Source organism: Strongylocentrotus purpuratus, unplaced genomic scaffold, assembly GCF_000002235.5.
Source record: "Strongylocentrotus purpuratus isolate Spur 01 unplaced genomic scaffold, Spur_5.0 spur5_scaffold_20, whole genome shotgun sequence".
Classification (NCBI taxonomy): Eukaryota; Metazoa; Echinodermata; class Echinoidea; order Camarodonta; family Strongylocentrotidae; genus Strongylocentrotus; species Strongylocentrotus purpuratus.
The window spans coordinates 39,823,728-39,846,191 of record NW_022145606.1 but is presented as its reverse complement, the minus strand read 5'-3'; the positions used below and the strand labels follow the sequence as shown (position 1 = coordinate 39,846,191).

The following is a 22,464-nucleotide window of genomic DNA, read 5'->3' as shown; positions in this document are numbered from 1 at the left end:
CCAACTGTCGTCAACAGAAACATTCAAATTACAACTGAAAACTTATTTGTTTCTTTCGTTGTAAATATTGTAATATTTTAATTTACCATGTCTAGGAGAATTTCGAATTTTGTTTTTCGGTTTATTTTTTTTTCTCTCTTATGTCTGTTACATGTCCTTTTCTCTAAGCGCCATGAGCACCGAAAGGTGGACCTGTGCGCTATACAAGTAGCCACTATTATTATTATTATTAAGAAAGAAAATGAAAAAAGAGGAAGAACTAATGTTGGAAGAGAATATACCATAAGAGAAAAACTAAGAATCAGGAGTGACAAAAACCAGATATAAGGCTTTAAGGTATGTGTTTTTGAATGCTTCATCGTCAGATGACAGAGCAGAACCAGGTACAACGATTACATATTGATATGGGAATATTGTGAAATAAAATACGATCAATCATTCAAAAGGTTGTATGCTTAAAATACTACATACAGTTAGTGAAATTAGATGAATTATACACTTTACAGATTCCAATAATAAATAAAGATAGGCTATTTTTTTCATATAAAACATATTTTGTAGAATGTTGGAAACGAGGAAGTAGGCGATAAAAATGCATAGGCAGATGTACACATAATAATGTGTTGATGAAGTGGGAGAGGGAGAAAGGGGGAGAGGGGAAAAGATAGAAAAAGAAGTTAGTGAGAGAAGGAATAACAGAAGGAGGGAATGAGTAATATAGTAAAGAGAGAAAATGGAAAGAGGTAAAAGAGAAAGTCCAATTTCATCAATATCCACATGTTACTTCATTTGTTCTTATACTAATAAATATGGTTGTATTGATATATTTCACATGGCTTATAGTGAATATTGATTTAAATGTGTATACCCCAGCCTGTTGCCTTTCGTGTTTACCCCCATCTATCTTACCTTGGCTATATTTTATTACATATTTAACTTAGTATTTTATTCTATGTTTCCAGTATTCCGTATTATTATTTTGAAATATTGTACGATTATGGATTCAGTATTATTGTTTCCTAATATAAATTTTCATTTACTAGATATGATATTTGCAATTCAAATGCATTTTTTACGGGTCTGTGATATATCTTTACGCTGGTGGAAAGCTTTGAATCCCGCAGCTTTTAATCCCGCCGATTTCAAGACCTTTTCAGACTTGTTTTTTATTTCAAAATCGAGCGCGCGATCTTTATTTACTGGGTACAATTAAGCAGAAAATTCTTTACCAAAAATATTTTTTAAATAGTGGTAGGAGATTTTTAAATGAAGAATATACGAGAGAACGATATAGTGGTAGAACTTAAGTAAGAGGGGTAGAGATAACAAGGGGGAAAACGCATGTGAGAGAAGGAACATGGAAATTGAGACGGAGAAATTATCTCTTTTGATAAGTAACACTATCAAGATGTAGATTAAAGGGAATCGTCCTCTTGAATGAGCTAAATTTTAATATTAGGGACTTTTAGATTTGCGGGGACTGATACGTGTGACGTCCATTCAAGGTAGTGCATTAAAAGGAGGTCGATCGTAACAATCCCCATTGTCTTCGTGCGAATCTAAACGTCCCTATTACTAGAGCATACTTCCTCGTTTGAATGGTTATTTGTGTAGGCCTACTAAAACTGATTACTACTAGACCACTAAACAATGGATAGTTCCAACATCTGTTAGTCTTTTTGCTGATTTCAATTGTACAAAGGAATTACTCTCTAGCTGTTCGAAACGCCCAGTGTCATATTTAACGCCTTCTCAATACTGCATTATAGCAGGCGATAATTGAGGCACGGTTGCGAGATTGTTCCCATTACCTTCAGCCTCTGTACGTATGGCGTCCTCTGTATTGCGTATTGGTGTAGTATATTGAGTAGAAACTAGAATATTAAGCAGAAAAAGTAATACACGATTGGACACTTGGTTCATAATCTTTGAAACAAAGTGCGCCTGTGTGAATGTTCTACGTTGAATATAGATTCATTCAATGTTGAAGCTATTCTCCATACAAATGAAATCGAAATGCGTTGGATTTTATTTTGTATAAAATATGCATACTGGATTTTGTTAAACGTCTGTGTATAGGGTATCATCTCTAAGTGTAATAGCTTGAGAGTCCTATAAAGACTTGTATCGTTTACATGATCTGTACTGACTGCAGCATATGTTGGCACTGGAATTACCGATAAAGGATAATAATAGATTTTGTGGAGAAATTAAGTGCTTTGGAACAATGGGACTGGGGCTCGTTTGAAACAGTCTCAATCAAAGCGTTTTAACCATGGCATTTTTGAATCGTTCCACCCGGAAGATATTGGTCAAACTGATTGGGGTAGGAATAGTTGTCATCCTTCTCATCATACTAATCGAAACATTCGAAAGAGACCACAAGACTGTTGCGAATTTTCAAGGTTCTGGAGGAGTGGTTGGATTCTTGCACAGGATGACATGGATAACGCCTCCGAATAAAGAACGAGTTGATAAGGCAAAGACTTTGAGCTATAAGGGCAGACACAGGAAGTATTTTTCTGAAGCACTTGTAGATCTGTTTGGGTTTTCTAGTGAATGCCATCTACGTGACGCTGATGGTACTAAAAAGGGTCTGCGTTCAACAAGCGTTATTATTCTTCTGCATTCTTCCCCATCGAGAGTGGCACTCCGAGGTAAAATACGAGAGACATGGGCTAGCCCTGAGGAATGTCGGAAACATGGTGTTCTTGTAAGGTTTGTAATGGGTGGCCCAGCCAGTCAGGACGAGGTTGAACTGCTTAAGGAAGAGGAAGCGAAACACGGCGATGTTTTAGTCGGGAATTTCACTGATACTGTCAGAGCAACCACAATGAAATCTCTACTTGGGCTTCGATGGACTATCGCATTTTGTTCTCGAATAGATTACGTAATCGAGGCCAGCGACAAAACATTCATGTGGTTGGACAAACTGCCGAAGCTACTACGGACCTTTAAAAAGGAAAAGAACTCAAAGTTCATTCTTGGGGCCCGGTCCAACTCTTCCAGAGTTGTTCATGACGCCTCGAGCGAGTTCTACGTCGGTAATGCCGTATTGAATCGTGAATTTTACCCAGTTTACTGCTCCCTGCAAGCAGGTATTATCATGCCCTTTGCCCTGACGGTGAAACACTACAAATACACTTGGTCAACACCAACATTGGTGCCTTTTGCTGATGCCCTGATTGGACTTAGTGCTGAGGCGTATGGCTGGAAGGTAAAACATAGCCACGCTTTCTCTCTGGAACTTATAGGACCGAATGATGCCTGTCCCTTGAGTTCTCGGTTCACAGCAATATCCCCTATCTTTTATAACATTCCTACAATCTGGGAACAGCTACATGATAGGATGTACATGAAGGAGTGTGATAACCCAGATCTGGATGTAATCTACGCGGGAAAAGTTGCAGATAATGCCAGGTATTTCAAAACGGTCTTGAAAACTGTTAGAGAAAGTTCCGAGGTCAGCTGTGTGGAGCAAGATTTGTTCATGATAGTGCTTATCTCATCCCATCCAGCACGTAAACATTCCCGGGACACTATACGTGGAACCTGGGCCAACAAGGACTTCTTGGGTTCTCTCTCAAAGAAGGTCAAGGTGTTCTTTCTCATTGGACAACCCGATCCATTGAATCCTGCGCTAAGATTAACCTTGGACGAAGAGCACGATCAGAACCGAGATCTCCTAGAGGGGAATTTCCTCGACACGTTCAAGAACCTCACCTTGAAACACATGTTCGGTTTGACCTGGACGGCAGATCACTGCAGCAATGCAAAGTATTTCTTGAAGGGTGATGACGATGTCTTTGCAAATCTGGAAAACATCATCAACCTCCTGCAGGAGATGAACAGCCATGGCAGGGGTCTTCGTAAACTGTACCTAGGAGATGGAGGAAGGGAATACCGCAACAGGGATCAGAATAGCAAATACCATGTGTCGTCTGAAGAATACAGCGGCAGGGTCTTCCCGCAATACTGCGTGGGTGGAGGCTACGTGCTTTCCGTGGACCTGGTAGTCCACGTTCTGCAGGAAGCACTGCGGACACCAATGCTGTCTTCAAGGGATGATGTCTTCGTTGGTATCCTCATGAAGAAGCTACAGGTGCCTCTGGTCTACAATGAAGGTTTTCTCTACACCATGGGACCAACTGATACATGTTCCTTGAGGGACAAGAGTTTCATGGTGATGCATGTTCACGATAATTTCGAGGCACTTTTAAAGATTTGGAGGAATTTCGTGAAAACCGATGTGCAGTGTTAGTCTATTTGGAGCCAGAAGTGCGTTGACAAGGTTAATGTAGACGTGTTGGGACCTATAGTTGATACAAAAGCGGACTGTGGATCAAATGGTTCATGGTTCGAGTCTCACTGTGGCACCTATAACCGATTGGCAAGTCATTAAGCTACTTTTGCCACTCTCCACCCAGCGTACACAGAAGGAAAATATTTCCTTATCATGGGAGGTTCAGCTACATCCGGGGTAATAATTAGATACTTTGTATTAAGTGCAGGAGAGTACCGGTATATTTGTAAATTACTTAAATTGACATAATCATTGAGATCATTTGTGTTCGACTTATTCACACGCATAACGTACATGTATATGTAAATGCACTTAAAGTAGTTCGAGGTATCAGGGGGGCGTTTCAAAAAGCCCTTTAGTGACAAATAACAAAATCAGTGACATATCTGCTGATTTAGGAATAACAGTTGTTTTACAGCGATGTTTGGTTATTTCGATTTCAGACATAATGTAGTACTGTAATTGGTGACATACTGTAATGTGCCGCTTTTATAATTCAAGCTCTCTTATCACGTGGCCTACAGGAGCATTTAAAGTGGCCTCTACAATAAAACTTGGGAATGAGAGCATACAGTATTGGGGTTGACATCGAAAAACAGGGATAAGTGAACCCAGTTAGTGAACAGTACAACTCTCGTTTTGGTTTTTGCACCCTCCATTTCAGATACATATGGCTAGGTTTTGCAGGTGCGCCCGCACCCTCTTTCTATAAGGGTACCCACACACACAATCCAGCCTTCCCACAAACGCACTTATATATCACACACCCACATACACACACACCCACAACGCGGCCACACACCTCCACGTAAATTCACGCTTATGTATCTTCCCATCCCACATCACACACAAACACCCACATCCCACTCAGAACCCAGCCAACCCACACAAACTCACATTTCTGTCTCATCTCATCCCATATTACACACCACACCCCACTGACAACCCGGCCACCCACACCCACTACCCAGCCACCCCCTGACACAAAAATACACTCATGTCCCATCTCTACTTTACACACTTACACCCACAACCACAACACAAGCCACCCACTGACAACCCGGCCAGCCATCCCACACAAAATCAAATTTATGTCCCATATCATCCTACATTACACACCCGCATCCCACGGACACCCCAGCCACCCACACCCACAACCCAGCCACCCCACACAAACTCACATTTATGTCTCATTCCATCCTACATTACACACCCACACCCCACTGAAAACCCGGTCATCCACACCCACAACCCAGCCACCCCATACAAACTCACATTTATATCTCACTCCATCCCACACCCCACTGACAACCAGGCCACCCACACCAACAACCCATCTATCCCCCTCACACAATCACAAACTTATGTCTCATTCCATCCCACATTACACACCCACACCCCACTTACAACCCGGCCACCCACATCCCATCCAACCCCCTCACTCGAACACACTTTTGTCTCATTCCATCCCACATTACACACCCACACCCCACTTACAACCCGGCCACCCACATCCCATCCAACCCCCTCACTCGAACACACTTTTGTCTCATTCCATCCCACATTACACACCCACACCCCACTTACAACCCGGCCACCCACATCCCATCCAACCCCCTCACTCGAACACACTTTTGTCTCATTCCATCCCACATTACACACCCACACCCCACTTACAACCCGGCCACCCACATCCCATCCAACCCCCTCACACGAACACACTTTTGTCTCATTCCATCCCACATTACACACCCACGCCTCAGCCATCCCACACAAACTCACATTTATGTCTCATTCCATCCCACATTACACACGCACACCCCACTGATAACCTGGCCACCCACATCCCATCCAACCCCCTCACACGAACACACTTTTGTCTCATTCCATCCCACATTACACACCCACGCCCCCACTTACAACCCGGCAACCCACACCCATAACCCAGCCACCCCACACAAACACACACTTATGTCCCATCTCATCGTACATTACACACCCACCCCACTCACAGCCTGGCCACCCACACCCACACCCAGCCACCCCACACAAACTCACATTTATGTCTCATTTCATCCCACATTACACACCCACACCCCCACTCACAACCCGGCCACCCACAACCAAGCCACCCCACACAAACACACATTTATGTCTCATTTCATCCCACATCCCCACTCACAACCCATCAAACTCTCTCTCACAAACACACACTTATGTCTCATCACACCCACACACGCACATAACTTGTTTCGACTGCAATAATTTACTATATGCTTACACATTGCTCATACAAGGACAAAATTGTTTCAAATTATGTTGCACCCATAAGTTATGAGATAAATGTCGTTTCAAATTTCCACCATTTCACATTATTGATTGCAAATGAGAATCAATACTGCAGGGTAATAGGGTAAAAATTAATCAATCTTCACAGACAACTAGGTTCCTCAAATTATTAGAGAAATCATTTTACTAATTTTCTGTATGGAGCATGATTTTGAATTGAATTCTTCATAGATGCGTACATGTATCACATGTAAACACCTACTAATGACTCTTCCTAATTGCTTTAAGTTTTTTTCACAATGTAATCGCTTGAACAGAACCTAACCTTTCTCATAAAATATTTTCTATTTGTCCAATTTTGTTGAAACCTCCTCTGAGTTGTTTCTCCCGATTTCTCTGCTCCCTTAAAAAAACACCTGTCTAGATAACACATAAATTTCTCCACCCACAATACCAATACAAAACACGAAAACCAAGTACCTCGATTGAAATGATAACATATTTCAAATCATTTATTTAACTCAAAACATCCTGAAACTATCTGCATACCATGTTGTCTAACTTTTTGCACTGATATCTTACATGGCTATCTCCATTAAGAGAAGAATGATAGAAATCAAAGAAGGATTCCTAGAACATTTTTTGAACTTTTACTCAAGCATGACAAAGAAGGGACATTATTGCAATACACATGCATGTTAATTGTTCAACCTACGTATTCATGGTTTTGTCCTGACCAATAAAAGATGATCAACATAAAGGAACATGTATAAACAAATTTCAGGAGAGTAGGCCAAACAATTTCCATATTTAAATGTTTAGTGATGATTCACAGCACTGATATGGCACCAAATTTCTATCCAAAAAACTAAAACGAGGTGCAGGCTTCTCCGTAACACCATGGGGTAGTCTTACTGAAAAGGCTATTGATATATTCTTTCTTCAAAGTAACCGCTTATGTGTTAGGTATTAAGAGGAATTAAGGAATAAGTATAGAGAAACAGGAAAGCAAGGAAGAGATGATAATGGAATGCAGTTTTATGAAACGCTTACAGAAGACTATTGTGGTTTTCGTTTTCGGTGTTGTGGACACCGAAAATTAGGTGAACAGAAAGGAGGGAAGAGAAGGCAAAGGAGGGATCGAGATTGAGAAGGTTGTGAGCAGATTACAAAAGTTGAAGGGGGAACAAAAAGAAAAGTGTAATTCTTAAAAGAATTGTTGGTATTCCTCTGTGGAGTAGTTCTCAAAATATTTTCTAAACTACAGCATTCTTCTTCTTCTGTGTCAACAGATTTTGAACAGTGTGATCTGTTCATCGTCAGATTGTACTTATGCTATTGTAACAGACTAAAAGGCCTTATTTTCACAAGAGTTTAACTTTGTGTGAGTTGTTAAAGGGTCAGGAAAATACCAGTGCTATATAATATCTGTTAACTAGTCATCTGCAAAAATGATAGAATATATGTTAACTTTTAAGTCTAGTCATCTGCAAAATGATAGAATATCTGTTAAATAGTCATCTGCAAAAATATATGTAAGTGAGTATTGTTGGCTTAGAAGATATTATGCCTCCATATTGTGTGCCCGGACAGGTTGGCTATCTAAACAGTAATTCAAAGAAGTTAACATGCAAAGCTTTGAAGACGTATGTCGGACAATATAATAAGTAACAAACATTTATGCATATGACAATTCATGGAGTAAGGATTTTGTTCAATTAACAGTCAATAGTGACAAAAGTGTTAGAAGCAACAAATCTGCATGAAAAAATTCCAAGAATAAATGTTTCATCAATTGGCAATAAATGCATTATCCAATCAAGTTTTTTTTGTATCTGTTTCATTTCCCTTGGATAATTGGGGGATGTCTCAAGAAGAATAAGATCAACTTTAAGTTGGACTTAACTTTGGCAGGCCATCCATGCCACTGTTTGCTCTCACCATTTACTGGCATTGGTCTCTCAAGGAACGTACACAATCATGGTCATGCAAATCTACAGAACTCACATTTTTTGATAATTCATCATTAAAGGAAAAGATATTATCTAAAGATCATAATGGTGAGAGCAAACAGTGGCATGAACTGCCTGCCATAGTTAAGTCCAACTTAAAGTCGATCTTAGTCTTTGTGAAACACTCCCCTGATATTGGATTAGGATAACACAAGAAAGGAGGGTGTAAGTTCTATCATGACCTTATGCTAAATTGACATAAAAATAGCAAGAAACTAATGACATAAAAAGTGAGTCCTGTGTTACACATTTTGGATGGTGACGTTAAAGGTCGGTCCCCAGAAGTAAATAATCACAAATAATCACATGCACGTCTGTAAAAACCCAATTACCCACACACACATTTTGGAAAAATCAATAAGATAATGATTTGTTTTTCAGTTCCATTCTCCTTAACAGGTACAAGTTTACTTCAATAAAGTTCCGATACCTCAGTATTTCTAGAAATGTATCGACCTAAATCATATCTTTAGTCATGCGCTACTTGATATATATTTTTTCTTTTGTAGGGGGGGGGGGGTGAAACGTTTCTCATTTGAGGTTAAATACGACGATTCATCAAAAAAAAAAAATTCTATGAGCAGGTTATACAGAGAGAAAAGAAAAAAATAGATATAATTGTAAAAAGAAAAATTATCTTATATTTCATAAACCAAGCTTTAATATATTTGATATCTTTGCTTTTACATTGATTTCAGTTATAAAATCTGTTCATCTCTTTCCATATATAAATTCAAAAGAATTTCAAGACATTTGATGGAAGTAACATTAAATAGACAAAGGCCTGCATTCTACTTAACCAGAATAATACCAAGTCTAAAATCACATTCCATAAAGGAAAACTTTGACCTCAGATGAACTTCCTTCATTAAACCCAATTGTGAGCAAAAGCCTTAACGAGGATCTGGTTAAGTTTTCATAGAATATGGGTCAATTAGCATTAAAACAAGAAGCAGTTCCTTGCTTCACTGAATATGGTCTCCTCGTAATAGCTCATGGGCATACCACTAATGGTGATGCAAAAATAACGTTCTTTCCATATTCAAACATAGAAATGCAGACAAATTGAATAATTAGGGGCAACTAAACTCATTAAAAAATATGATACTATTCATAGGACGATTAATAGAACAATTCTGTATGGGTAGCAATACATAAAATGTTGTGTCGCTGGCAGAAGTTTGTTAGCATGCGCACATGCATTAAAGCCCCTCTGCACTAGTTTGGCATGGAGGGATTAGACCTCCCTGCAAGGTCACTGGCAGGTGGTTATCTCATCAAATCAGCTCTCAATTAACATAAGAAAAAGGGCATTGTGGGGGATCAACAGGTGCTGCTTAGGCATTGCTGGCTGTATAGAGGGCGCAAGTAGCTATAAATAGTGCAGTGGAGCTTTAAAGCAAAGTTCTGGTCACACACTTCTAGGGTTCTGACTGTAACATACATGTTAGATATATTTATTATATTTTGACAGGGATTTCTCTCTTTTATTGAATAATAAAAGAAGAGAACATGGGTTGCAACTACCTAATTTGAGTAGTTCATATCAAATAAGCGCATGTCATAAAGCACTATGATAACACATTTTTAGGGTTGGATTGCTCTATATATGCTACATATTCTTTTTTTATTAATGACAGGGATGTCTCTGTTTATTGCAGGGAAAAAAATACTTTAAAAATTTTGGGGGCTACTTTCCGAGCTTGCTTGCATGAAAGTAACGCTCTCTAATTTCTTTTGCAGTGAACTCTACGCAAATTTTGGGGGCTCTTTTATGACTTTCGGGGGCTTAATCGCCCCGAGCCCAGTGTATTTTTTTTTGCTGGTTTATTGAATAATAGTAGAAGAGAACATAGAATGCAACTACCTAATTTGAGTAGTATCTTATCAAATAAGTGCACAGCTTTGAAGTTACAGGCATTTCAAGGGCTAATGACTTTCTGCTGAACTCCATAAAAGGGACTTTTAGATTCTGCACGACGAGAACGCGGACTGCCCTTTTAAGGCAATGTGACGTCACTGCCAGTGCCTTAAAAGGATGTCACATTGCCTTAAAAGGGCAGTCCACGTTCTCGTCGTGCAGAATCTAAAAGTCCCTATTGTGTGTGTGCATTTAGCAGAACAGTGCAATGTGCTAGAACCTTTCTGCCAGCTACACAACAAAATTTGGTTTCGTTCAAAATTCCTACAGCCCAAGAGCTACATGTATGGCAGACATGGAATAACCATGCTCAAACATATGACATTGTTAAACCAGTACGAGATGAAGATTATTTGTACTACATTGTGAAACCTGCCGAGAATACTGGATACATGCTCATGAAAGTTGTGTGATCAATATTTATGCACAAATTGACCAATTCACAATACACGGATGAAGATATTCTTTTAAACAGAAGAAACACTGTTGTTCATTCACCACCTCTCACTATGAACATGACGGACAAAGAAAGAGGACAAAATATACAGTTCCTCATTCAACCCTCAACATTAGAGTGGTAGACAAAGGAACATCCCTTCACTGCTATTATGTAAAGATCTGTAGAACAGGTGTCACATGCATATTCACCTGTTCTACACATTTTTACATAATAGCAGTGAAGGGATGTTCTTTTGTCTACCACAGCAATTGTTGAGGGTAGAATGAGGAACTGTGTATTTTGTCCCCTTTCTTTGTCCGTCATATTCATAGTGTCTATCACTAGCAGGAAAGGGGTGATCTTTCTGGCAAGGACAAAGCGAGACTACTCCATCTTCCAAAGATCTGTGGCTAATAGACTATTTTCGTAATGTAACCAAATTTAAAGATACTATGTCCCTTTTGCAGCCAATATCAAATTTTGTAGAACCTTGCAGGAATTATGAATATGTCATGTATGTCCTATCTGTGAAATTAAACGTTAGCAGTGTCCTAATATTCAAATTATGCAAGGAAACCTGTTTACTTGCTAGACTTTACAGTCAGACACTATTGAGTGACTGACTGGCTTTTTTCTTCTTTGGTAATAACATACATTAAATGAGCTGTAAAGGGTACATGCACATTTGTCTACATCAATAATTCACTTCTTGTAATGGCCAAAATTAAACTGATTTAATCTTTGCGCAGCTTAAAATGTACGACCATTTGGTACAATGGTCTGAAAATCAGACTATTACTTACGGGCTCTATAGCCCTTGAGTCGATTTGACAACTAATAGTTGTTATTTTCCCACTTAAAGACATTCTCAAACCCCCCTTTCTTTAGGAAAGTTCTAAATTAGTATCATCTTTCAAATGCCGTTGGAATTTAATCTTTTCATTTTTTGGGCCTGCAAATGAGACATAGTACCTTTAATGCATATGTCTGTGTGAAATGCCTCGATACCAAGTATTTAATTCACCTGTTCAGAATAATTTATTTCAATAGTCAGAATGCAAACTGCATATATAATGTGTTTTTAGGTAGGACAAGGCGTGTTTGTCCTCCCTAACATAAACTAATGTATGCACTCCGTATTGAAATACTATTATTTGTATCATTGAAATACAATTAGTCGTAACGGGTAAATGAAATAATTTGTAACAAGGCACTTAACCAATAATTGTGCAATAAATTTGATCACACTACGAAAAATGGTCTACCCGGTATCACAACCTTGTCTAATATACAGTATTGCAAATACATTCGTTTGTTAATCTCTCAATATAAGGTTTTCTTATATAAGGTTTTCTTATATAAGGTTCTCTTATATAAGGTTTTCTCTCAATATAAGGTTTTCTTATGGGACATAGAGAACATGATATGTTTTCCATGTCTCTTCTTTGTTATGACCTCTCTTCTTCCTCTCTCTTTACAAGCACAGTGTAACCAGGGCCTAGTCTCCTAGAAACATAAGCAGTCTCCTCATTGGTCACTTCTGTGGTTTCTTTCCCCTCAGAGCCAATCACAGAGTTGGATGGATTGCTGTTGACTTCAGACTGAGCTTGCCCTGCCATAGGGTTTGTTTCATTTGCTGCTCCCTGTGAGGAGCTGCTAGGAGGCAGCTCGGCTGTGATACCAGGACTGTTTGGTTGGAGCAGCAAACTGGGATCAGAGGCTACTCTGTTTGGTGCTACCTCTTGGTTCATTGCACCAATCACAGGCTCTGTATTAAACCTGCGTAGTTCAGCAACTATGCCTACATTAGAAGCCGCCTGTGGTTGGCTGAAGCTGATATTAGATTCCGGTACCACCATGCCTTCATCTGCAGAGTCCACTTCCATTGGCAGGGGTGGACTCTTATCTGTGAGGGGCTTACTTATTTCCACTGTCTGTTCCTCAATATCCATTTGAATATCCCTCTGTATGCTTCCTCCCCTATCCTCATTAGTAGCGCAGTCCACATCCACAGAAACAACTTCATCAACAGTCCCTCCATCCATGCCGTCACCTACACCCCTCTCAATGTGAGCTCCGACTTTGGAATGTTCCATTTCCACACACTGCCCCTGGTTCCCCATCTCCTCTTCCATGTCAGGATAGGGGTGTTTTGATTCACCTGGAATGTGGCTCTCGTCATATTGCACTTGGTCCTTAGCTGTTCCAAAACCCTGTATTGCACCCTTCGCTGCTTCCAAACCACTATCAGAACTCTCTCCTCCTCCATCGCAGTCGCCACCAAATTTCTGGTATTTCTTTGATTGTGGCAACTTGCCATGAACCTCTTCCTTATGTACAGCCCTAGCCCCTTCGTCCACACCGAGAGAGTGCCCCCTCCCAGCGAATGCAACATACCCGCTGGATGAAGCCTGATGATCCACCTCAAGGTCACCTTCACTCATTTCCAGTGACCTCTGACCCAGGGCAACGTCCTTCAATTTTTCAAGGTCATCCACATCTGGGGATACAGGAAAGTGACCGAGGGGTTCCAGGCACAGCTCTAGACGATCGTTGGGCTTGGAGAAACGGAACCGCTGTGAATGAAATCATACTCATAGTACATCAGAGAGAAGGAATAGAGGCATTTTATTGGTCAGGCCTAAATAAAAAAGATGTTGTATTGCCCTTTGCGACTGACCCAAAAATCTTGAAACCTACCGTCGGTTTAAAAAAAAAAAAAAAAAAATCAAAACTTCATAACTTTCTTATTTTAAATAGATTTTTAAAACAAATTTCTCATTTTTTCTGCTTCCATTAAAACCAACTTGATATCAGGGTGGACTTCCATTTTACTAAGTTTTATTATTAAGCATATTTTTTTTTCTATTTTTTTAATTGATCTTTATTTCATTCGTCATCAAAACAAATCAAGTACAAAACACAGTATACAAAACATTTAAAATAGAATACAATAGCAACAATAATGCCATATGATTGTGGAGACAGCTAGCAAAGCCAAAGGCTTCATTGGTGCTGCCATTGAAACAAAAATACAGTATCATAGTGTTGTTTAAAAAAGTGATTGAATGAAACTATTGCCTAAATAGAGGGGGAAAAAAAGAACAAAACTTCTTTGATTAACTGGAATTATAAGTTCTTGTAATGATCGAATCATTCTCCCAATTTCTCGGTAACAAATAAATGAATATATAATAGATGATTAAAAGTTCTCTAGTTCATTGTGAAACCTTATCATCATTATGTATGATTGACGCTTTAAAAAAAAAAAAAAAAGCAAAAAGCAAAAAGCAAAAAGCATATACATAAAAATGTTTTTACCTTCTTGGGTATAGAGGGCAGCATACAATGTTTGCTATCTTCAAGACCCAAGTCCCTCTCCACAATGTTGTAGAATAATCCCCCTCTCGAGAATAGTTCAGGCTTCCCCTTGGAGTAGTTCCACAGGTCTAATCCACTCAGTGCAGCCATCAAGGTGTGGGATGTGAGCTGGACCTCTAGATTGCTCTCTGTAGGGGTGTCAATGGAAGGAGGGATGATATTCGATTCAAAACTTTGGAGAGAATTGTTAGTATTTTACATGTATAAGAGTCTTACATTATGCTTGTAATAGCTAATGTCCATATTCAGTTGCATCATTTTGTTAAATATTTTAATGCTCATGCTTTTACTGAAGTTTAGACAGGCACTGAAATCCAATGTTACCCTAATTAAAGGGATTGGGTAACTTTGCCTCATAACTTTTCCTCAGATTCTAAAATAAAATCCTAGATTTAGCTCATGCTGCAATCATAATTATAACCCTTTAGGTCGTATATGCATCCCATGACTTTTACTAGTCAATCACCTGTCTGGTTATTAAAGAGAGGCTTTACTACTTCAGCTAGAAGGGATTAGACCACCCAGTGAGCCATCGAGGTCATTGTGACAGGTGGCTATCTCATTAACTCAGCTCTCATTTAACATAAGAAAAAGAGGATCATGGGGGACCAACAGGCACCGATTTGGGAAGTTTTCTATAAAGAGGGAGCAAGTAGCTACAAGTAGGACAGTGTGCCTTTAAGATATCTATGATTGGAATTAGAAATTTCAGGATATGTTTTCCTAATGGTTTTTATAACACTAGTCTATTAAGGAAAATGAGTAAGGTAAAACCGGTCACTCAAAGATTCTTACTTTTTTGAGGCACTTCATGACCATTTTGAAGCGCAATATTTTTAGGGCTTCAAAATTACACCATAAATCAGACACTGATAACATGTAGGGCCATGCATCTCCGATTTAACAATGTTAAACGATGCCTTTAACAGCAACTAGCGATATCAGTCAATTAGAAGACTAAACTAATGCATTCAGCTTCTTATTTACAGAGTTTCATTGCAGATTTCATGTCAGAAAAATGCAAAAGTAAGAAAAACATAGTTAACTCTGCATAGGTCAAATCTTTAGGGACACCCCAAAATAGTTTGAATGATGCACAGTTCGACTAGGGAAGATTAAATAACACATCTTTTGCATACTTTGGTTTCATTAAGAAAAATATTTGATATAAGAAAAATTTGAATTGTGCGGCTGTTAATTATGCAGAATTAACTGTACTATCTTGCAAATTCAAAGAGTGCTAATGGTTTCAGGTCATTCATTGAGTTTTATAGCTGATTATATAGTAGACAATGTAACAGGATACATATTAAAATGTTGCCAATTTAAACGACCGAGCTGATGTAAACCTCCATAAGGGTTACCTTGACTGTCTTTAATATTATCAATGTCTTTCTTGAATTCCTTAAGAAGTGCGCCCTGGTTCATGCCTGGTTCGCTGATCCTCTTCTGCCTGTTAGATGCTATCCCTGCCGTCATATAATGGGGATCAGCTAAATGAAATGAGAGTCACACAATATTCAATGTTAACTAGGATTTTTTTTTGTCGATAAGATGTGGAAATTTTTCCTGTTTACATGAAAAATAATCAACTGATTGAAATATGGGACATTTTACGCATTGGCCAACACCCTGTATATACTGTGCTAGATCTTGAACCTGCAACCTTCCCATCTGTGGGGCAAGTACACATACCATCTGGCTGAAGGCTCTACAAAGCCATTAGTCTCAAAATACAGTATTAAAAAATCACCTGTATACCATAAAAAGGCTACTCGTCTATAAACATTGCTTTTTAAGTTCCATTGAAACATTTAATAAAGGAACCTGTGAATACAGTCAGACCAATGCTCATATACCCCACTTTTCTAACTTTGTTATATTCCTTCATAGAGAGGTATATCTGAATCACATTTGTATCTGGCATGACCTTTCTTGCCATGATTCAAATTTAGTATTGTTTCTACTATAACGTTTCACCACAAGAACAAGTCTCAAATGTATTACTATGAAAGAAAAATCAATATATGAAGAGTTTGATTCCAAAAGGAGTTTGATTCCAAAAGGGGTTTGATTCCAAAATGAGCTAAATCCCCTTTTGATGAAAATTGAGTTATTGATATCAGAACATTGTTTACTTCAGTGCCTGTCTTTCAACAAATGTATTTACCTAAATTTTGGGAGCTATTACGAAAAAAAGGAACATTCTAATATGACTTTTCCATAGACGCCTGTACGAAATCTGGTTTATAAAAAAAAATCTCTCAATTTACAAAAACAGATTTAGCTCCTTTCGGTATAAAACTCTTCACATGTATACCTCTATTTCTATCCTGCACGACCTCTACGGTGACCTTGTCTCCATTCCTAAGCGGCAGGGCTGTGCCGTCCTCATCAGCAGGGGGCGCTCTCAGCTCTTTGGGTGGGAAGCCATACTTGATTCGCTGCTTGGCCGGAGGAATGTGAAGCTTGCATTCTATCAGGGTCTGGAGCTGAGAATAGGTAGTGGATGCATCCAAAACCAAGGTGGTCTGAAAAAGAGAATAGCAAAGACGCTCAATATTGACACTTTGATTCAATGAACAGATGGTGAAGACACGTGGTCTGAAAAAGAGAATAGCAAAGACGCTCAATATTGATACTTTGATTCAATGAATAGATAGTGAAGACACGTGGTCTGAAAAGGAGAATAGCAAAGATGCTCAATATTGATACTTTGATTCAATGAATAGATAGTGAAGACACGTGGTCTGAAAAGGAGAATAGCAAAGACGCTCAATATTGACACTTTGATTCAATGAACAGATGGTGAAGACACGTGGTCTGAAAAAGAGAATAGCAAAGACGCTCAATATTGATACTTTGGTTCAATGAACAGATGGTGAAGACACGTGGTCTGAAAAAGAGAATAGCAAAGACGCTCAATATTGATACTTTGATTCAATGAACAGATAGTGAAGACACCCAAGACCAAGGTGGTCTGAAAAGGAGAATAGCAAAGACGCTCAATATTGATACTTTGATTCAATGAATAGATAGTGAAGACACGTGGTCTGAAAAAGAGAATAGCAAAGACGCTCAATATTGATACTTTGATTCAATGAATAGATAGTGAAGACACGTGGTCTGAAAAAGAGAATAGCAAAGACGCTCAATATTGATACTTTGATTCAATGAATAGATAGTGAAGACACGTGGTCTGAAAAGGAGAATAGCAAAGACGCTCAATATTGATACTTTGATTCAATGAATAGATAGTGAAGACACGTGGTCTGAAAAGGAGAATAGCAAAGACGCTCAATATTGATACTTTGATTCAATGAATAGATAGTGAAGACACGTGGTCTGAAAAGGAGAATAGCAAAGACGCTCAATATTGATACTTTGATTCAATGAATAGATAGTGAAGACACGTGGTCTGAAAAGGAGAATAGCAAAGACGTTCAATATTGATACTTTGATTCAATGAATAGATAGTGAAGACACGTGGTCTGAAAAAGAGAATAGCAAAGTCGCTCAATATTGATACTTTGATTCAATGAACAGATAGTGAAGACACGTGGTCTGAAAAGGAGAATAGCAAAGTCGCTCAATATTGATACTTTGATTCAATGAACAGATAGTGAAGACACCCAAGACCAAGGTGGTTCGAAAAAGAGAATAGCAAAGACGCTCAATATTGATACTTTGATTCAATGAACAGAAAGTGAAGACATCCAAGACCAAGGTGGTTTGAAAAAAGAGAATAGCTTAGACGCTCAATACTGACACTTTCATTTAACGAGGGAGGCAAGAAAAGATAGTGAAGGCATCCAGGACTAAAGCAGGCTGAAAGACATCACATTTCTTTTTTTCCAATGAAACCATTTAGAGCTTAAATTCAAATCAGGGTCTGGAACGATAGACTTTGTAGTAGAGGCAACAAAGATTACATGTAAGTGTGGTCTGAAAAATAGAATGAGCAAGACTAAATTAGCTTGAAGACTCCAAGGAAGTAAGCATCAAGCAAAGATCAAAACCAGGGGAGCGTTTCACAAAACTTGTCATCAGTGACAAATGACAGTTTTTTGTTAGGGGAGCCTTCCAAAGTTGCGACTGTGCCCGGACGCGTCGGGGCGCGATGAATAGAACAGTCGCGTCCCAAGAGACGCATTGAGGCGCAAAGGGGCGCGAAGGGGCGCAATAGACACCCTCACCTGATTCTTGCATATGAAAAGAAACCGTCTATTGTTAGTATAAACCCGCTCTATTCTTCTTGCGCCCTTTTGCGCCCCACCAGGCGATGGAAGATTATCTCTCCCGTCATTGTTCTCGCTCGTGATGCGCGGTACAGCTTAAACTTGATATACAGAAAGTATTTGTCGGCCAAAGCCTGTCTTCCCCTCCTCCGGTTTTCGTTCTGATAAACTTTCCATTGTTTGTAAAAAAAAAAGATGTATTCTTCTCGCGTCGCGATCTATTCTTCTCGCGCCGTTTTGCATCGTAACGGGCGGGGTATTACCTTTCCAATCATTGTGGCGAAGCTTTGCGATGTACATTACTACAGCACAGCATGAACTTCTCTGGTGGGATCGTCTTTGTTTTGGGGGGCAATCAACACACTGGTTCATCTTGATCAGAATACATTATGATTTATTTTTGTTGGGTTTAATACGCCTCCTTTTAATTTTTGTGACGACTGTATGAAATGTGAAATAAAGATGACTATGTACGATTAATGGTTGTTTAATTGCGAGCTTAATTGTCCCCAACAACAAAAAATAAAAGACGAATGATGTGAATGACTACATGTATGCGGTTATAGTCGGCAAATTGATCACTATTTGGGTCGCTTGTGTATGTTTGTAATTTGAATGATTATCAACATATTTGTATAATTCCCACATCGCGATATGATTCTAGCGTTGTATAATGGACAAAGGAATTATCTTTCTCTCCCGTCATTCATATTCACGCTACGCGTTGCACATCGCCACAGCCTGAGCTTGGAAGAATTTATATTTTGTCAGTCAAATCCTTTTTTTTCTCCTCCCATGACTTGGTTCTAATAAATTGAAGGTTTGCTTATTAGGGCTAAGAAGGATAACATCAAACAAACGATTTACTCAAGATGACGCTCTTTTCATTTCACCTTGCTGTTTGATAAAGTAGAGTTTTACGGAGCGAATACAAAAGAAAAGTTCGCTCTAAGGCCAAATAAAAAAATGTTTTATTAGTGTCCTGTTTTTTTCGAAAACTAGGAAGGAGGAGGCCCTCTCTTTTCTTTTCTTTTTCTTTCAAAATGGCCGCTCAAAATGCCCGCTCGGTACATTTTCCCTGACAGTCGGGCTATTTTTCAAAATGGCCGCCGACATCTTTTAACTTTTTAAACAAATCAGTAATAGATCCATTTTAGTATTGTTTTTCATATTATTTCCCCAAAAATAAAAAATAGGAGGCGACCCCCCAAAAAGGAAGCAGGCGGGGACGCTAAACATGTATATTTTGTTAAGTGGCCTCAGGGAAAAAAAAACATAAAATGCCGTGGCAGGATTTCACGCCCGAGATTTGCCTTCGAAAATTGCCCGTCCAAAAGGCGTTTTAAATCATAATAATTCCATAGCTCTTTTTAAAAGTGGAATAAATAGAAAAAAGAGTCCGGGAACTATATCGAGATTATAAAACATGTGTGTCATGAAGATGTAAACAATAAAGTGTAGCCTGATTGGCAATTGGAAATGCAATACAAAACATTAATCAGTTCATGATGATAATTAATCATTCGACACAACATTCGAATCATTTATTCGTAGATTTTTATAATTAAGTGGCGAAAGTGAAATTTTGAAATCTTAATGCACAGATACAAAAAACATACCAAACATGTTTTGATTCTTATTCTAAAAAAAAAAAACCGGCAAATTTCAAACGATCTTTTTAAAAGGAGGGAGGCGCTATAGCCCAGTGGTAGAGCAGAGCAGCTCGTAACCGGGAGCTCCCTGGTTAGAAACCAAGTCGATATGCTATTGTAAGGCATAACTCAACATTACATTTCGTTCGGAGAGGATCTTAAACCCGCCGGTCCCCTGTTTGCCTAATTCAGAGCATCCACATGCTTCATATAGCAGTCAGGAAAAAAAAACGAACGGTACAGGAAGCTACCTTTTATGGATAGGCCTAAATTGAAGGTTTGGCTTAACTAGGGAGAAGAAGGATAACATCAAACAATAGATCTACTCATGATGACGCTCTTTTCATTTCACCTCGCTGTAAGATAAAGTAGAGTTCTATGGAGCGAATACAAAAGAAAAGTTCGCTCTAAAGGTAAAAACATAGAATGCCGTGGTAGGATTTCACGCGGCCGAGCAAGACTATTGTTTGATCGCTATAATTGTCCGACTTGCTATAGATTCTTGTTTAGCTACACATTAAGGTTGCGTATTATGTGTGTGTGTGAGAGAGAGAGGGGGGGGCGGCGAAGTGAACGGCCGGACCAAAATGGCAGAGGTCAATTAGGAGGGCTCCGCTCGCTAGTTATAAGGACCGCTAATTCATTGGACAACTATTCATGAAGACCGCTATTCGTAATTTGAGAACATGGTCATTATGTATAAGGGTCATGAATTCGTACGACATCCCCCCTCCCCAAAACTAAATAAATAAATAGAAAACATGAATAGATTAATAAACTTAACTAATGATGCAATAACAAATAATGCCCGGTAATTGGGAATAGCCGCCTATGAGCGGAACAATGGGCGCAACAACTATTAGCTGCTCAAAGAGCTGTCTTTTGTCATTGCGTTGCAAAAACAAAGTGCTTTTAAAAGTTACATGTACTTTAATATCCGTATGCTATATAACACCCAATGTGAACATGACGTGTTCAGGCCTTATAACTATATACAGTGCACGTTAAAACAAAAGACTTTACTAGCGCTAGCTAACAAATATGAAACGTCAAAACGTCACGAACATTGAAGATAACAAATTGTTAAGACAAATGACACCACCAATAAAGTTTCTTCGCGAAGAAATATTCGATCGAATTTCATGTTTGGAACAGATAGGCGATTTCGAATTGTTCCATCTACCGAAACGTTTTGATGATGCAGGCTCCCGACAATACGACTATCATTTTTGTAATATCTTTAATTTGCAGATGTTTGTTTGTTTTGTATGACATATTTATAAACGCCCTATAATCTCATTTCAAGCAGAATCTTTCAATCTCTTTGAGTATAAGTATCATTTTTAAATCACGGGTATTTAAATACAATAGCTGATTTTGCGAAGATTTAGAGAACCTACGTTTCTATTCTTTAAATCGATCTTGCATGAGAAAGAACAGAGTGATGATATAGATATATGACTTATTTTGATCGGATGACAGAACAAAATAAATGTAATATGAAACAAATAATGTGTCAAAACATACAGAAGGAATACAATTATACATATCGTTTTTGTTTTGTTCGTGTAGAAATTAATATAATACAAGTATTGAACACATTAATGAACAGAAATGAACAATCATAACAACGTCAACGCCTACACAACTTCGATATTTGGGAGGAAAATAACAATCAGAACAACAATCTAAATCAATGTCTTGTACGTAAAATAATAATAAAACATATCAGTAGCCAAAGTGAAAATTTTAGAGTCAAATCTTTCTAGACGAGAGCGGACACACACGCGGGGATTACATTAATAACTAATGCGTAGGAACGGGCGCGAAAGCTTTTCAAATTCACAAATTCACAATTCACAAAAAGCGCTTCGCCTTTAAGCGCACCCTCCCCCCCCCCCCCCCACCCCGAATGAGTGTTATGTAGGGTACGCATATGCATTTTCCCTCCTTTTGAAAACAGTCCCCTAAGTCCGGTGTGTAAAGTCAATACGGGCCAGATTTGTGTGTACTAGACGAGCCGGACTTTGGTGCGTGAAAATTACCCCTTTACCAGACAGTAACAATGAGTCTCCAAACAATAGCCAGATTATTGTGAGCATGTGCTTAGTTATATCGGGATTCACTGGTTATATTGAAGACGTGGGCTAATATCTGTTTGCCCAGTATTTCTCGCTGATTGTTTGACCAACATTAAATTGCTATTGTCCAGCTGACTTTTCTAAAGGC

General features: G+C 38.8%; 3 protein-coding genes across 3 annotated transcripts in view; 2 read left to right on the top strand and 1 right to left on the bottom strand.

Annotated features, from left to right (window-relative positions):
• The first annotated feature begins 2,108 nt into the window (after positions 1-2,108).
• Positions 2,109-3,278, top strand: LOC105445985 (beta-1,3-galactosyltransferase 5-like). Its single transcript, XM_011682227.2, has 2 exons — positions 2,109-3,217; positions 3,255-3,278. The coding sequence occupies exons 1-2, from the start codon at positions 2,276-2,278 to the stop codon at positions 3,276-3,278; spliced, it is 966 nt and encodes a 321-aa protein (XP_011680529.2). The 5' UTR covers positions 2,109-2,275.
• LOC765098 (UDP-GalNAc:beta-1,3-N-acetylgalactosaminyltransferase 1-like) lies at positions 3,134-4,524 on the top strand. The gene has a single exon (XM_001202201.4). It carries the CDS (start codon positions 3,350-3,352, stop codon positions 4,259-4,261), a length of 912 nt encoding a protein of 303 aa, XP_001202201.3. The 5' UTR covers positions 3,134-3,349; the 3' UTR covers positions 4,262-4,524.
• Positions 4,525-11,847: 7,323 nt separating this feature from the next.
• The window catches only part of LOC752042 (deubiquitinating protein VCIP135), a 35,602-nt gene continuing 24,985 nt past the window's right edge, over positions 11,848-22,464 (bottom strand). The window contains exons 13-16 of the mRNA XM_030993351.1: positions 16,666-16,876; positions 15,710-15,838; positions 14,286-14,473; positions 11,848-13,540 (exon numbers count right to left, since the gene is read on the bottom strand). Coding sequence (XP_030849211.1) covers positions 12,413-13,540; positions 14,286-14,473; positions 15,710-15,838; positions 16,666-16,876 — 1,656 coding nt within the window. The 3' untranslated portion in view covers positions 11,848-12,412. The remainder of the gene's footprint in view (positions 13,541-14,285; positions 14,474-15,709; positions 15,839-16,665; positions 16,877-22,464) is intronic.

Excerpts from the sequence above, each read along its gene's own strand:
- LOC105445985 (XM_011682227.2), top strand. The coding sequence starts at position 2,276 with ATGGCATTTTTGAATCGTTCCACCCGGAAGATATTGGTCAAACTGATT. Across the intron at positions 3,218-3,254 it reads CTGAGGCGTATGGCTGGAAG|GACCGAATGATGCCTGTCCC; the intron begins GTAAAACATAGC and ends TGGAACTTATAG.
- LOC765098 (XM_001202201.4), top strand. The coding sequence starts at position 3,350 with ATGTACATGAAGGAGTGTGATAACCCAGATCTGGATGTAATCTACGCG.